This window comes from Staurois parvus, unplaced genomic scaffold, assembly GCF_062004578.1.
Source record: "Staurois parvus isolate SC_StPar_1 unplaced genomic scaffold, SC_StPar_1.0 ptg000147l, whole genome shotgun sequence".
NCBI lineage: Eukaryota > Metazoa > Chordata > Amphibia > Anura > Ranidae > Staurois > Staurois parvus.
In genome coordinates, this window is record NW_028317943.1 from 2,316,378 (window position 1) to 2,332,072 (window position 15,695).

General features: G+C 39.2%; 1 protein-coding gene across 3 annotated transcripts in view; it reads left to right on the forward strand.

Moving 5' to 3' along the window:
* IMMP2L (inner mitochondrial membrane peptidase subunit 2) overlaps window positions 1-3,501 on the forward strand; it is a 1,307,031-nt gene extending 1,303,530 nt beyond the window's left edge. For 2 of the 3 annotated variants that reach the window (XM_089673957.1, XM_089673958.1), the window contains one exon: window positions 2,865-3,501. In XM_089673957.1, the coding sequence (XP_089530083.1) occupies window positions 2,865-2,934 (70 nt within the window). In that variant the 3' untranslated portion in view covers window positions 2,935-3,501. The remainder of the gene's footprint in view (window positions 1-2,864) is intronic. The other variant, XM_089673959.1, reaches the window with a different exon arrangement.
* The last annotated feature ends 12,194 nt before the right edge of the window (window positions 3,502-15,695 follow it).

Consider the following 15,695-nt stretch of genomic DNA (forward strand, 5'->3'; position numbering starts at 1 on the left):
GTGTTCTGTACATAGAATAGAATATGTACAAAACACTCCCAGCAACATAATTTCCTGCTTGAGTGATTGGCTCACTGATTTTCCCAGAAGTCTCTGCACTAACATACATGTCAGATTTCAGGCATCCCCTGCACAAAAATTAAATTTTTGGTGAGATACTCCCAATAGGAAATCACGTCAAAATGCAGACCCTGAAATTTTCCTTATTAGAGCCCTGCAAGTGCAGCAGCTGTTTGATAATTATGATACCACTCCTAATAGATTCACTTTCCACATGGACACAGACAAACAAACATCTCTTTCTTCAGAGTAACAAAAAGTAGGACTCTGCAACAATGTTTGTTAAAATCCCTGCAATGTTCATAGGTCACCCAGAAGGTTGGAGTTATTTCTCAACAAAAGTGGAGTTAATCTAAGTAATCAATGAACTTAATTAAAACCTGGAATAAGTAATCTGCAAAGATTTGAATTTTCATATGAGTGAACGCCTGCAGCCATATAATTGAGAATTAGACCATTTGTTTCTCATTCTGACTTCACTTTTTTTACTTTGTCATGATAAAATACTATTGTAAGATATATAAAATTAGTTACAGACTTAACCATATTTTTAAGTGAAATCACTAATAATAATAAACTTTCTTTTATAGTGCCTTTAAAGGTATTTTCTCAATGTGTTTTATACAGAAACAAAAAAAAAGGAATATACAAGAAAAGGAACAAAAAAGTAGCAGGTGGAGGCTTGTCTAAACGTGGACATACACTGCAAGAATCTTGGATTGGTTCCAGAGGAACCTATTAAAATTAGCTCAGTGGTTGACCCCATTGGCCACCTCTCATACAACAGCTGTTCAAAAAATCTAAGGAGCCAGGTGGAAGTAAGATGCCACTGCTGAGTGGGTTATAATGACAGCTGCCAGTGCCAGATAACAGGAGAAGGGCTTTTCCATCATAGAGTGTAGCTGGGTTTAAGGGACACAAAATAGAATAGTACAGCCACTGAACGCAACACATTCAATTTAATGTGGCCATGCCGCAACTGCCCTGCAGTTGCAGTACATTGATGTGGCCTTTGGAGGGTTAAAACAGTCAGTGAGGAGGAAACATATTGAGATAGCTAGACTCCCCTGCAGCAAGGGCTGCCACACATCTCAATGAGCCCTTAAGATAGCATCAAAACTCAACCCCAGATAGAGTTCAGGGACTGATTTTAGTCTTGACACAGTTTAGTGGAAGGAAATTTTGAGTCATCCATGTTTTTATGTCACAGATACAGTTGGATAGGAGAGAAACAGCCAAATTAAAATATGGTTATTATGGACGTGTATCTGCATACCATGAGCATAGAAGTGATAATTGGAACCATGTGATCCTAACAACTGATCAACTGTAAACATGTACCTCATAAAAAGTAAGGGATAGAGCCCTAAGGGACACCAGGCTTACCTGGACCAATTTAAGACTGGAATCTTCCAAGAGAGATAAAGTCATAATGATCAGCTAAATAACACTTTAACCATTTCAAAGAATATAGTTTCAAAGTAAGCGTGTGTAAGAAATCATGGTCTACAGTATCAAAAGCAGAACTGAGATCAAGAAAAAAAATAATAAAATTAGAAATTAGCTAAAGGTCTTTAGTGGTTTTTACCAAGGCCATTTCTGAACTGTGCAGTTGTCAGAAAACAAGATGAAAGTTGTTTAAAGTTGTCCAGAGCCAAGGTGTTTTTTTTGTTTTTGTTCTTTTTTTTTAGTACTGGGGTGATACCACGGTGTTGAGGATTAAAGGTACAACTCTTGGGTTCAGTATATCATCATATTAATATATTGAGAGTGAGTACTGGGGTGATACCACGGTGTTGAGGATTAATAGTACAACTTTGGTACTCTATCATCATATTATTATACTGAGAGTGCAGAAAACTAAGGCAAGATTTAAATAAATGGGTGGGAATGGAATCACGTATGGTGGTGGAAGATTTCATATTAGAGAACAATTTAATGAGAGATGCAGAGTCAAGTAAATAGAAGTGAGTGAGAACAAGCAATAAAGCTGGGCAAACCAGGGGTGGATGTGGGAGAAACATGCTGTGGGAAAAATGTTATGTCTGATGTTGTCAATCATGGGAGTGAAAACATGTAAGAATGTGTTAAAGAGCTGTGTTGAAGCTAGTAATCTCAGGTGAGAGTGAGGTGTGGTGAAGAAAAGCTATCTATGGTTCTAAGACTTTTTTACTGTTGTGGAAAAAGTATCTGGATCTAGCAGACTTAATTTTACCTTTATATTTACACAAATAACCTTTCCAAGCCTGAGAAAAAGAAGAAGAGAAGGAGGCTTCAATTATTGTGCAAAAGTGACCCAACATTAGAAGTTTAAACTTAGGAAATGAAGAAAACAAAGTTGAAATTAGTGTGAGGAGTGGCAGCCAAGCATGTCAGCATTTCCTCATGACAGGAGGATGGTCCAGACACAAAAGATGTAGAAGAGAGGTCTGATACAAAGTAAACCGGTAACTATAATTGAACAAGGGTTAAACATCTTTCAGTTGACATTTCCACCCAAGAACTGATCCTTGCAACCAGAAATGCATTGTTCAGCAGATGTACACTGTCAGAATTAACTCTTAAATACTTCCAAAGAACATGTCTTCTGTAGACAGCAAAGTTCTAAATACATCATATACCTGTATTACAGTAAAAGTAGAAACCCAAATTGTGGGGTTGCCATAGGGTGAGCACTGCTGAATCATTATTACTTAAAATAGTGATGTAATAAACTGACAGTTAAAGTCCTCCAATATTTGTACATGTATAAAGTTAAATTAAAGTTGTCATGTATTATGAACTAATTCACTTGTCTTTTACAGGTTTCACGGGGCCTTCTACATGCACAAGCTACCCATATCTTGTGGCCACCTAAACGATGTCAAAGACTGAAGCCATTTCTACCTGAAGAACGCAAACCAATCCACACCGACAATGACTGAATTCCACTAAACGATCCTGAGTGCAATTAATACTGCATATTTGATTGATAGTCATGACTGAGTGCAAATTATGTACTTGTCTAATTTTACACTGTCAATGTTATAGCATATCGGAGTTCAAAAACAACTCACTTTAATAATTTGGAATTATTTTGTTATCTTTCAGACTGATCTTTTCAACTTAGTATCCTATATTAAATACGGAAAATGTTAATATTATGAATTTTCCTCCTGGAATTACTAAAAAAATATATTTCCCAAAAAGACAGGCATTAGTATTTATTTATGACCTAATGTGACTATTAATTTGAACAGCTTTCAAATGCAGTATCAATGCTAATGTGGCTTTTACATTGACAGGACATAATATTAATGTTGACATACACACACGCCTACAGTTTTTCCACCACTACACATTCAGGTTGATTAAACATGTAACCTAACGCTTCAAATAAAGCAAAAGAAATGTATGAGAACTAATTTAGAGATGGCCAATAAACAATATGGATCAACCTTCTCTTCTAGTACTAGGTATTCACATTCTGTAACGGGGTAAATCTGATTAACTGATAGTGTATAAAACAGATAAAAGTAAACATCATTTGATTGATGGTTGTAGTAAGGTGTACTACAAGACTTATCATCTGATATTAGGAGCCAATTAATAAACACAAAATATGTTTTATCTATAATGCTCATCACATTTCAAGATAACAGCCAGAAAAACCAAAACCATAGATTGATACACCACTTAAATATTTTATTCTTAAGCATATTCAGAAGCTGAATGTTTTTTTTTTTCTTTTTTCATTTGTGCATCATTGGGGAGATGTATTGTCACTTCCTGCCAAGGAGACATAATAGCAAGTGAGAGGAGATCTCCAAAATGTGAGGACCCTCTTATCCAGTTTTCACCTGAGCACGAGTCTCCATTAAAAGAGTTTCCCTCAATTTCTGTTTCACTGGCACCTATAAAATTTTGGATTTGCCATCACATTCTCTCTAGCGCAAACTATCGTCAGGACAAACAGAATTAATCTCCCTGGCAAGGGACAAAGCATGCATTAAGATTAGGTTCACATTATAGTGGGTCTGGGAATGTGTGTAAATTTCACACATTCTCTGACCCACAAGCAAAACATGCTGCTCTTTAGCAGATGCTTAATTAACCACTTGGACTCCTGAGTATTTACCCCCCTTCCTGACTAGGCCATTTTTTGCATTACGGCGCGGTGTTGCTTTACCTGACAATTGCGCAGTCATGTAATGCTGCACCCAAATGAAATGTATGACCTTTTTTTCCCCACAAATTTTATTCAGTGGTATTTGATCGCATGTGCATTTATTTTTTGTGCTGTAAAAAAAAGTCCTACAATTTTGAGAAAAAAAACAATATTTTTGACTTTTTGCTATTAAACATGTCCAGTAAAATAATGTAAAAAATCAAATTGTCATAAAGGCCAAAATGTCTTTGCTAAAAAAAATCCCAATACGGGTAAATTAATTGGTTTACATAAAAGTTATAGCGTTTACAAGTAGCGGTATAGATACTGGAGGTTTTTTTTTATTTCTACTAGTAATGGCGGCAATCAGCGACTTATAGCGGGACTGCGTTGTACATTCTGACACTGGTGGGTACTGACTTGGTGTCACTGACATCCCCAGTGACATCAATACAGTGATCAATGCTAATGTTACTGGGTTAACATGAGGGGCGATTAAAGGGTTAACTGTGTGCTGTGTGCTGTTTCACTGTAAGCTGTGTCCGTGTGCTTCGCTGTAATCACACTGCTTTGGATGGCTGTGCTGTGCACAATCTGACAGGGAGGAGAACTGTTTTGTTCACAAACAGTTCTTTTCCCTGTTGGAGATGCTCGGCAATCACCGAGCGCCAGTGAGAAATCACCGGGTGGGACCCGGTGATTGACAGCCGCGAATGGCGGTGCTGGTAGAATGCTCGTGCGACTCGTACATGCCCCCTACTCGGAAATGCAAAATCACATATATATATATACTGTGTGTATATGTGATTTTGCGCACCTGTGCCAATCCTGTAGCAGTATATCTGCTATAGGGCGGTTGGGAAGTGGTTAATTCTTAATGGTACCCCATACATGAGAAAATGCAGCGTGTTTTCAGGTGCGCAAAACCACATGGTGCTACAGCACTATATGGTTCTGTGTGGCTGCCTTTTTGAAAAAGGGTTGCAGAATTTTTGCTCACATTTCATGCAGGTACAGCAGCCCATTAAAAAGCATGGTCTTCTTTGCTTGTGCAATTCCATTACAGTGTGAACCTAGCCTAAAAGCCTGAAAAAGGGTTTTAATGCTTCCTTAGTCTAGCCAAACATACATTACAAATTTAAATAGAAGGATACATAAACTATATAATCCTTATTTCATACCAATAAAAGTCACACAGAACTCATTCTGAGCAAATTCTGGTGCAAACTATTCTATTGGACAGCGTTTATGGTTCTCCGTTCTTAAGGTTTGCCATCAGTTCCTATGATCCCATTACAGAGTCACTAGTAAAATGCATGGTCAACATATTTTTAGGTCATTGCTTGTTTTTTTGCATATCTTTGTTATGTTTTAGCAATGTTGGCATAAAGGTCGAGAAGGGACTTGGACTGATAGGATGCAGGTATTAAATAAATAAAATAAACAATGTGCTCTATCAAACCTGTGAATGAGCTAATGAGCTAGAGCTGCTGCAATAACACTTAAAAGATGATCCCACACTTAAAACATAAAACATACATAAATAGTGTTGAGCTAACTCATATAAACATAATACTCCATAAACCAATTCAAATGTAATAGTTCAATCAAAATATGAAATATAAATATATAAAGTGCTTGAATGGTAAAAATCAATAAAGTGCTTGAATGGTGAAAAATCAATACGATGTGCTCTGGATAAATGAAGTCTATTTAAGAAAACACAGTGCTCCACCTTGACTTAGTGTTCCTCCACCTAAAAATATATATGGATGACCGCTCACCTCCTACCATGGACCCATAAATTAATACAGGTCAACCAAGCATGGTAATTCCAAAAAGATGTTCTAGATGGCAGCAGAGAGCTAATGACTGGCACCCCTTCAACGAAGGTATAAACTCTTCTCAGCTTAACTCCACATATAGAAAGAACAGAGGACATCTCTCATAGTGTAATACTGTTTTAATTTCACATAAAATAATTCCAGAGTGTCGCTCACATGACGAGAAAGCAGTAACAGATCGATTTGTAATTTAAAACTCCCGCTCCGTAAAAAGCCGGCAATGGCGTCACTAGGCTCCTCCCCATGTGTTACGCCACAACCCACTTGGTTTCGTCAGGAAAAAGGATGCAGGTATTGCAAAACCATGAGATGCAGAATTTAAGGAGATGCTGCTCATCGCTGTTGCTTCCTGCAAATGGATTTGAATTGAATGCACATGCCCTGCCATGTTGTATCAATAGATAAAAAAAGCACACTATAGCTGCTGATGATTAAAGTGCAAATACCAGCAACTTTACAAGTTTACATAAATGAATTCATAGCATATTACAATTATACTGTACATCAATAGCAGCTGTTTATTTCAAACATATCATTAAAAAGCAACCCTTGTTGTCCATTCAATGGACTGAGAAGTACAATCTAGGAGAATAATGACATCAGTCTCCTACAGAAAGGAAAAAGGGAATCCTAATCCTTCATTTATCATGTGAAGTGTAAAATTGCAACTGTGCAACTAATCATAGGTTGAGGAGGCTTGTGTGAGAGATAATATGCATTAACATATTAAAAAAAACAAAGCACAAGCACTCATCTATACATACGTGTATCATATACAGAAGTGTAGCCTTATTGTACACCTTCTGCAGGCTGCTGTGTGTTGTGGGATATTAATGAGCAAAACAATCATTTTATCTGTAAGGATGAAACTATAAAGCACCAGCGTCTCCAGTCATTTGGGTCCCGATTGAGGAAAATATGTCATTTACCCATAAACAATAATCCTCCTGGTATTATATTCAAAAGTCAATATTTTAAAAAATTAAGAGCAAGTGACATCCAGTGAAGCATCAAAGCTGATATATTCTACAAACAGAAACATTAATACATTGTACTGTATTTCTAGCATGTCTCAATGAAATGATGCTGTTTTATCTTACAGTCTGTGCCCAGTGAATAGGGATCACCTTTCTGCTATCTCTCTGTCCATGTGCTGTCCAATAATCCCTTGCAATAGGTAGGTCACACTTTGTGACCTTTTTACAAAGTGCAGAGTGGGCAAAGGCTATACAAAAAAAAACACTACATGGAAGGTCAGTAAATACAATTAGTAAATAAAGGTAGGGTAATTAGAACATCAATACATTAGACATCTCCATATATTACACTAAGAGCCCAAATCAGACCTGTGTATTTCATTGTATTGCATTAAGGTGTGTTTTTTCACACATGAATGTGTTTTGCATTAAGGCAGCCTAATCAAATGAATGGGCTGCCAAAAATTGGGCATGCACCATTTTTTCTTGTGCAGAGCACCAAAACACATATTAGTATATTACCTTGTGTTGTGGTGTGCTGCAGTGCATATAGTGTTGGATAAATACATTTGATGCCTTCGATAAGGAATAAGGAACCATAATGGGTGTTAACATGAATTTCCTCAATGCCATGCAATATGGGGTCTGAATAGGGCCTTACCATTTAGTTTACATGCATGCACATAACATGAAACATATCTGGCTCTAGGTTTACTTTAACATATCAATTCATTAGTAAATAGAAAATGAAACGGACATGAGTTCACATATGAAGGAATATTCCAATGACACGATACACACAAAACATGATTTTGGCTATTTAATATTACAAATACATATATATATATATATATATATATATATATATATATATATATACACACACACACACACACACACTACTCAAAAAAATTTAAGGAACATTTTGAAAACACATCATATCTCAATGGGAAAAAATATCATGCTGGATATCTATACTGATATGGACTGGATAATGTTTTAGGAACGTAAGGATGAGCCACTGTTTGATGGAAATGAAAATTATCAACCTGCAGAGGACTGAATTCAAAGCCCCCCTCCCGAAAATCAAAGTGAAAAAGTGATGCAATAGGCTAGTCCATTTTGCTGAAATTTCTTTGCAGCAACTTTAAATGGTACTCAGTAGTTTGTATGGCCCCCACATGCTTGTATGTAATGAGATGACGGATGGTGTCCTGGACTATTTCCTCCCATATCTGGACGAGGGCATCACTGAGCTCCTGGACAGTCTAAGGTGCAACCTGGCAGTGTCAGATGGACCGAAACATGATATCCCAGAGGAGTGGGGTCAGGCAAGTGTGGGGGCCATTCAATGGTATCAATTCCTTCATCCTCCAGGAACTACCTGCACACTCTCGCCACATGAGGCTGAGCGTTGTCATGCACCAGGAGGAACCCAGGACCCACTGCACCAGCATAAGGTCTGACAATGGGTCCAAGGATTTCATCCTAATGGCAGTCAGGGTGCCATTGTCTAGCCTGTAGAGGTCTGTGCGTCCCTCCATGGATATGCCTCCCCAGGCCATCACTGACCAATACCAAAACAGTAATGCTGAATGATGTTACAGGCAGCATAACATTCTCCACGGCTTCTCCAGACCCTTTCATGTTTGTCACATGTGCTCAGGGTGAACCTGCTCTCATCTGTGAAAAGCACAGGGCGCCAGTGGCAGACCTGCCAATTCTGGTGTTCAACAGGAAATGTCAATCGAGCTCTATGGTGCTGGGCAGTGAGCACAGGGCCCACTAAAGGACGTTGGGCCCTCAGGCCACCCTTATGAAGTCTGTTTCTGATTGTTTGGTCAGAGACATTCACACCACTGGCCTGGAGGTCATTTTGTAGGGCTCTGGCAGTGCTCACCCTGTTCCTCCTTGCACAAAGGAGCAGATATCAGTCCTGCTGATGGGTTAAAGATCTTCTACGGCCCTGTCCAGTCTACTAGAGTAACTGCCTGTCTGCTGGAATCTCCTCTATGCTCTTGAGACTGTGCTGGGAGACACAGCAAACGGCATGTATTGATGTGCCATCCTGGAGGAGTTGGACTGCCTGTGCAACCTCTGTAAGGGTCTAGGTATTGCCTCATGCTACCAGTAGTGACAATGATCCTAGCCAAATGCAAGACTAGTGAAAAACAATCAGAAAAGATAAGTAGGGAAAAGAATGTCAGTGACCTCCACCTGTAAAACCATTCCAGTTTTGGGGGGCCATCTCATTGTTGCCCATCCAGTGCACCTGTAGTTAATTTCATTAACACCAAAGAAGCTTATTAACAACCTCCTCTGCTGCTTAAAGTGTTACTAAACCTAGTATCCTGCATTCACTATAGCTGGTCTCCCACAGTACACAGACCATGGAAATGCAATTATTTTAGTAAATACAAACTGTTAAATACATTTTCTCATCAGCAATTAGAGCAGTCTTGTGACTTCTATCAGTGTTCAACAGAGCACTGGTTAAAGCTTGTAGGAGGAGTTTTCTTTCTACTCTAGGAGGATGTAGAACCCCTAACCTATGTCTGGGCAGAGCTAATTGACCCTGTGCTGATCACATGCACTCTCTGAAGAAAAAAAAACCCTCTGTAGCAATGCACACCAAACTGAGCATGTGCAGAATGACTCCACATAATTTGTCTTATAAGGAGATATTTAAGAGGCACTGGAGGAAGGAGAGGATCAGAGAAGTCAGGATCAAACAGCATTTTTACACAATGCAGAGGATTAACCCCTTAGGTTCCACAGTGAGTATATCAAGTATGCTTTACTGCATATACCGTTGTGGGTTTAGTAACACTTTGACCAGATCAATGTCCCAGGAGTTTAATCGACATGATGCTATACTCTGCTTAAAAAGTGCTTGATGCTAGTTCTCACAATATATATATATATATATATATATATATATATATACTGTATATATATATAATGTTATATATATATATATATATGTTATAAAGTATACCAAAGACCTCCAAAATACCTGATGTTTTGGGGTATAATTACCCATTTGGGAAAGACAACCAGCCCTCTCCTTATGGTGGGATAATATTTTACAGCTTCAGGTTTCCGAAGTAGCCTAATGACAGGCATTATGCCAGGAATGTTGGAGCATTGTGGCCACATTATTGCACATATCACTTCCAGCCCTGACCTGGATAATTTCTGCACAATGCTGCCCCCAATTTGGAGGCTGCGCAGGTGGATAGGATTTGATCCACCTGGGAAGGATTACTGAAGCATGCCAGTTTTACTTTGGATCTGAGGTTTTAGTTTGTACATGCATGCTCCCATATACATGGCCACATGTAACATGCATGCTGGTGTGCAGATGGGCCAGCCTTTGGATACAAAAAGATTAACCCATGTATGTCCAACATTGATCACTCATTCTCAAGGAGGTACATGGTGCAATTCCTCTAAATTCACTATTTAAAGAAATATTCATGTAAAACCTTTATCCCAAAGGGAAAGCCAGAGTTCAATTTCAATTTGTTAGACAAGTCCATCTAAATTTGTTAGTCTAACACTATCCTCTTCCAAAACTGACAATGCTCCTGTTCAAACATGTCTGCTTCACTACTTCATCCAGAATGCACACAATCTAAGACAGAAAATGTTTTACTGTCATAATCACCAGGTTAAATAAAGGGAAAGAGAAGCCTGAATAAATGAATGCAGCCACCACAAATAAGGATTGGTAAGCTTCAATGTACTTCATTTTTGTTTTTGTGTTTCATGCCACTTTAACAAACTAATAGACTAAAAAATAATTTTGCTGATAGCTTATTAAGCAGAAATTAGGTTCTACAGAAATTGCTTGAATGCATGAAATGGTGTCCATCCCTATTTGGATGGCAAATATTGTACTATTGTCCATGGCCATGTCAAACTAGTAAAGTCTGGAAGTTCCATTAGATACTATTGCTATGGCATAGTGTCAACCTTTCAGGATTCACCTTATAGATAGTTCCCCCCAGACAGGAAACACAAGCCCCAGATCAGATTAACCACTTCAGCTTTTGTACCTTTCTACCCCAATAGACCAGAGAAATGTATACATTTCCACTATAGGTCTGTTTGTTCTGCCATAACTTTGCTATTACTTAAAGCTAAACTCCGGGATGCACAAATATTGTCTACATACAGGAGGCATGTGTATTATCGTTTCCTTATGTCTTGAAATATGAGAGGAATACCATAGCTCCCTATGTCCTGATGAAAACAGCTACACTGTTTGATGAAACATGTTGATGACGGAGCGTTTTGGTGCCACTGGAGCCACACCTCTTTACACTGGCAACTTATCTGGCTTGTAAGTTCAGCAGTACATACACTGAACAACACTGACAGTGCGAGGAGATGAAGACAGCATGACACAATTCCAAGGAACATGTACAACTTTGTTGGTAAGAAGGAAGTTTAAAGCTTACCAGCAAAGATATCTGAGCTGTTTTACCATTCCCAGTAGTGGCGATTGGAGTGCTGTGATGTGGTCTGGACTCGTCTCTAGGACTGTGGTATTTAAAGTGGAGTTCCACCCAAAAGGGGAAGTTCTGCTTTAAGGATTGGTCCCCCGCTCCCCATTAAGGATTGATACCTTTGGGGAGCGGGTACCGAAAATTGATAGGTACCCGCTCCCACTTCCACTGCAATCCCCTAGGCGATTGGAAGCGGAAGTTGCCCTTTTACCCTCCCTTCCCGTAGTCTTGTGGGACACGTGACAGGTCCCAGAAGATGACGGGGCCAATGAGGAAGCGCAGCGCTACTCCAGCATGTGCAATGGGCACCCAGCTGTGAAGCCGCAAGCTGTTACAGCTGGGTGCCCACACTGAAGATGCCAGTGCTTGGAGTACAGGATGGCTGGTAAAATGGGCTGCGGCAGGGGCACCGCGGGATCGTGGGGCAGGTGAGTGGCTGTTTTTAAAAGTCAGCAGCTACAGTTTTTGTAGCTGCTGACTTTTATTTTTTTACAGTGTGAGTGGAACTCCGCTTTAAGTGGATTGTTTGCCGCTATTATCTTAATGTCTGCTTGCATGGCTTGCTTTCACTTCAGCTTCCATTGCTTTGTTGCACTGCTGCCATTTAGCATTTGCTTTATAATTTATGTTATTGAACACTTTTTTTGTGTTTTTGACACTAACCAATTCCAGATTTCAACCTTGGAGACCTTGTGTGACTGGTTTTGTCTCCTTCCCACCTCTAGTTTTCTGCAAGCAGTCTGTAGTATGTGGAGTCTGCTGGGCCGCTCCCACAGCACTCTATATAGACTATGTAGAGCACAGTGATGATGGCACTGCTACTTTTAAAGGTAATATCTTACTTTGTAAAGGCATTGGGTGCATATGAGGTGTATTTTTACATACTTTATGGCTAATAAGGAATATATTTGAATGCAGGTTTTGTGCCTGGAGTTAAGCTTGTGGATGTGGATCAAAGATTGCACCCCAGTATGTCTCAGGCAAACACACCTTCCTATAAAGGTCAGCTTAATTGGCACCTTCTGCCCCCAATGGCATTGTCCATTCCCAAGCTGGGTTGCTCATATCTATGATGGGCCATTCCCCCTAAGTAAAACATCACATAGGGATAATATGACATCATCCATGGGCCTGCCAATCCAGCGGTCAGATATTATGCAGAGATGATGCACACAGTTCATACTATAATGTAGGATACAAACCCACCCTCTGGTTTTATTCAGTGTAGAGTTTTTGTTTCTCTTATTTCAATCCAATGAAAGTAGATTGAGGTGCTGCTACCGTCTATAATTCCTCAGCGAAACATATTCTGACAATGTGGGCAGGGAAACTATGCTGCTTCTGAAGTATGGTCAACTTTAAGGCTTCCCTCAAATTTGTTCTTTGAAAGATTTGTGTATTTTCCATGTCAACCTTGAAACCACATGAACAGGATCCTATTGCCTACCGTGTTTTGTTTTTCTGTAAAATGTTGGCATTGAAAGAGGCTCTGTATGGCAGTGTACATTTTACTATGCTATTTTTTTACAATTATTAGCCTTAAAAATAGCCATAATTTAGTATCAAGATTGCTTCTCCATAGACTTCAATGGGATTTTCTGTTAAGTTCTCGATTTGTGAGTTACAAACATGAGTCAACGAACTCCTTGGAAATCAAACCCAAGAGATTCACCCATCCCTAGCAGGGAATAGGAAATACAAGCTTTCTGTTCCAAGAGTTACTACCTAGGACAGGCATGTCCAAAGTCCGGCCCGCGGGCCATTTACGGCCCGGGGGTCGGTTTAATACGGCCCTCCAACAGCCCTCCCTGCTCTGTGTAATGTGGCCCTCCCACGGGCCTCCCTTCTATGGCAGACAGTCTTTTGCTTGAGAGCAGAGAGCAGTGCGCATGCCTGACTGCGGCGTGTTCTCCCTGGTCTGTGTAAATGCGGCTGTCGCACGGCCCTCCCTTCTGTGGCAGACAGTCTTCTGCTTGAGAGCAGTGTGCATGCGTGACTGCGCCGCGCTGGGAGCGACAGAGGGCGGTGACGCCAGGGCCGGGCTTCCAGCGTGAAGTGTGTTTCTCTTCCCCTCCCGGCTGCCGAGCAGAGACTTCAGCTCCAGCTACCTTTTTCACCCTTCACATTAGTGCAGGTAAGTTTTTTTAAAATTTATTTTCAATACATTGTGAAAACTCAGCTGTCAGTTGATCTTAATGTTATGAAATGAAAAGTATGTCGTTTGCAATTAACTTGGCATAAAATAATTTATGTGCATTTAATTGTAATGGTTCAAAGAATGTTCGGAAAAATGTTCGGCCCTCCACCATGTTCACTTCATCCAATCTGGCCCTGTTTGAAAAAAGTTTGGACACCCCTGACCTAGGATTTGGAAATAGAACCCTTTAAGGCTCCATGTATATTAGCATTTTTAAAGCTCCTAAAAACTGTTATTAGTATGTTTTCTGCTCCTAGAAGCTAAATAGTGTTATCCTATGTGTCCATGCACACTACTTTAGGCTATTAGCATTTTTGATCTTCAGCATCTAGGAGCAGAAAAAGAAAAGTTTTTCTAGAGTTTTTTTAGCATTTTTTTCCAGCAGAAAAAATACTAAACACTTCTAAATGCTACTAAAATGCTACTAAAACAGTATTAAAAAGCTATCACTAGCGGTTTTTATCCAACGTTTTTTAGCTTAAAAAAATGCTAGTGTGCATGGACCCTAAAGGCTAAAGGTCATACTTAACCCAAAACAGGTGTGACCACCACTTTAGCAGCCATTTTACAATGAAGGCTATCTTGGCCACAAATAATGCAGAAGTGATGAGTTCCTGAGTGTTCTGGGGATTGTGTTCAATATCTGGTGGGAGGATCCACCTTCAGTACTTTTATCATGTAAATGATTGGGATAATAGTCATGAAATGGCTATGGGGCAAACAGCATATAAGCTTTTGGTCCAGGTGTGGATCTACTCCATCAGATCACTCCAGGTCAAAAATAACTTGATATATCATTTTGGGTCATCTAACTGGATGTTTATTTCCAGTATCAACCATTATGACTCATTATCCTGTTAACAAAGAGCTAGTAATTAGCATCATCATGATAATTACATTATTTTTTTATACCCTTCATTGTCAGTGTAGATATTCACCACAGTAAAGCTCCAGTCCTTCCCAGAAGACCATGAGAAAACTTGAACTTAGACAAGAGAGCACCATACATTCATAAAGTACATTGGACTGGAATTTCTAAACATATCACTTTTGAATCAGATAGATCAGTTTTTTTTAATTACATTTAGTTAAGAGTTTTAGAGAAAGCATGTCCTCGTTCTAAATGAAAATCACATAAAAACAGGGGCACTTAGAAAGTTTACAATTCTAGGGCAACATCTGTGCTGATTTTACAGCTTTGATATTGCTAGCTCATTGAAAATATAGAAAAGCTATTATATTTGGCCTCTCAGTGAGTTCAGCTTGACAGGTATGATTTAGTATAAAAATGCTAAAGCTTGAACCAATTTTCTATTGTCAGTGATCAATGAGTTCTACATTCAGAATATTTTCAGATGTATGTAAGTGAAAATAGCAAGAAATGTAGAAATGCATCTTTTTATGCATAGTATAAATTATATTTTTTTGCAAAGTATACAGTGTGTGTCATATATACAGTATATATACTATTAATATATACAGTCAGGTCCATAAATATTGGGACATCAACACAATTCTAACATTTTTGGCTCTATACACCACCACAATGGATTTGAAAGGAAACGAACAAGATGTGCTTTAACTGCAGACTGTCCGCTTTAATTTGAGGGTATTTACATCCAAATCAGGCGAACGGTGTAGGAATTACAACAGTTTGCATATGTGCCTCCCACTTGTTAAGGGACCAAAAGTAATGGGACAGAATAATAATCATAAATCAAACTTTCACTTTTTAATACTTGGCTGCAAATCCTTTGCAGTCAATTACAGCCTGAAGTCTGGAACGCATAGACATCACCAGGCGCTGGGTTTCATCCCTGGTGATGCTCTGCCAGGCCTCTACTGCAACTGTCTTCAGTTCCTGCTTGTTCTTGGGGCATTTTCCCTTCAGTTTTGTCTTCAGCAAGTGAAATGCATGCTCAGTTGGATTCAGGTCAGGTGATTGACTTGGCCATT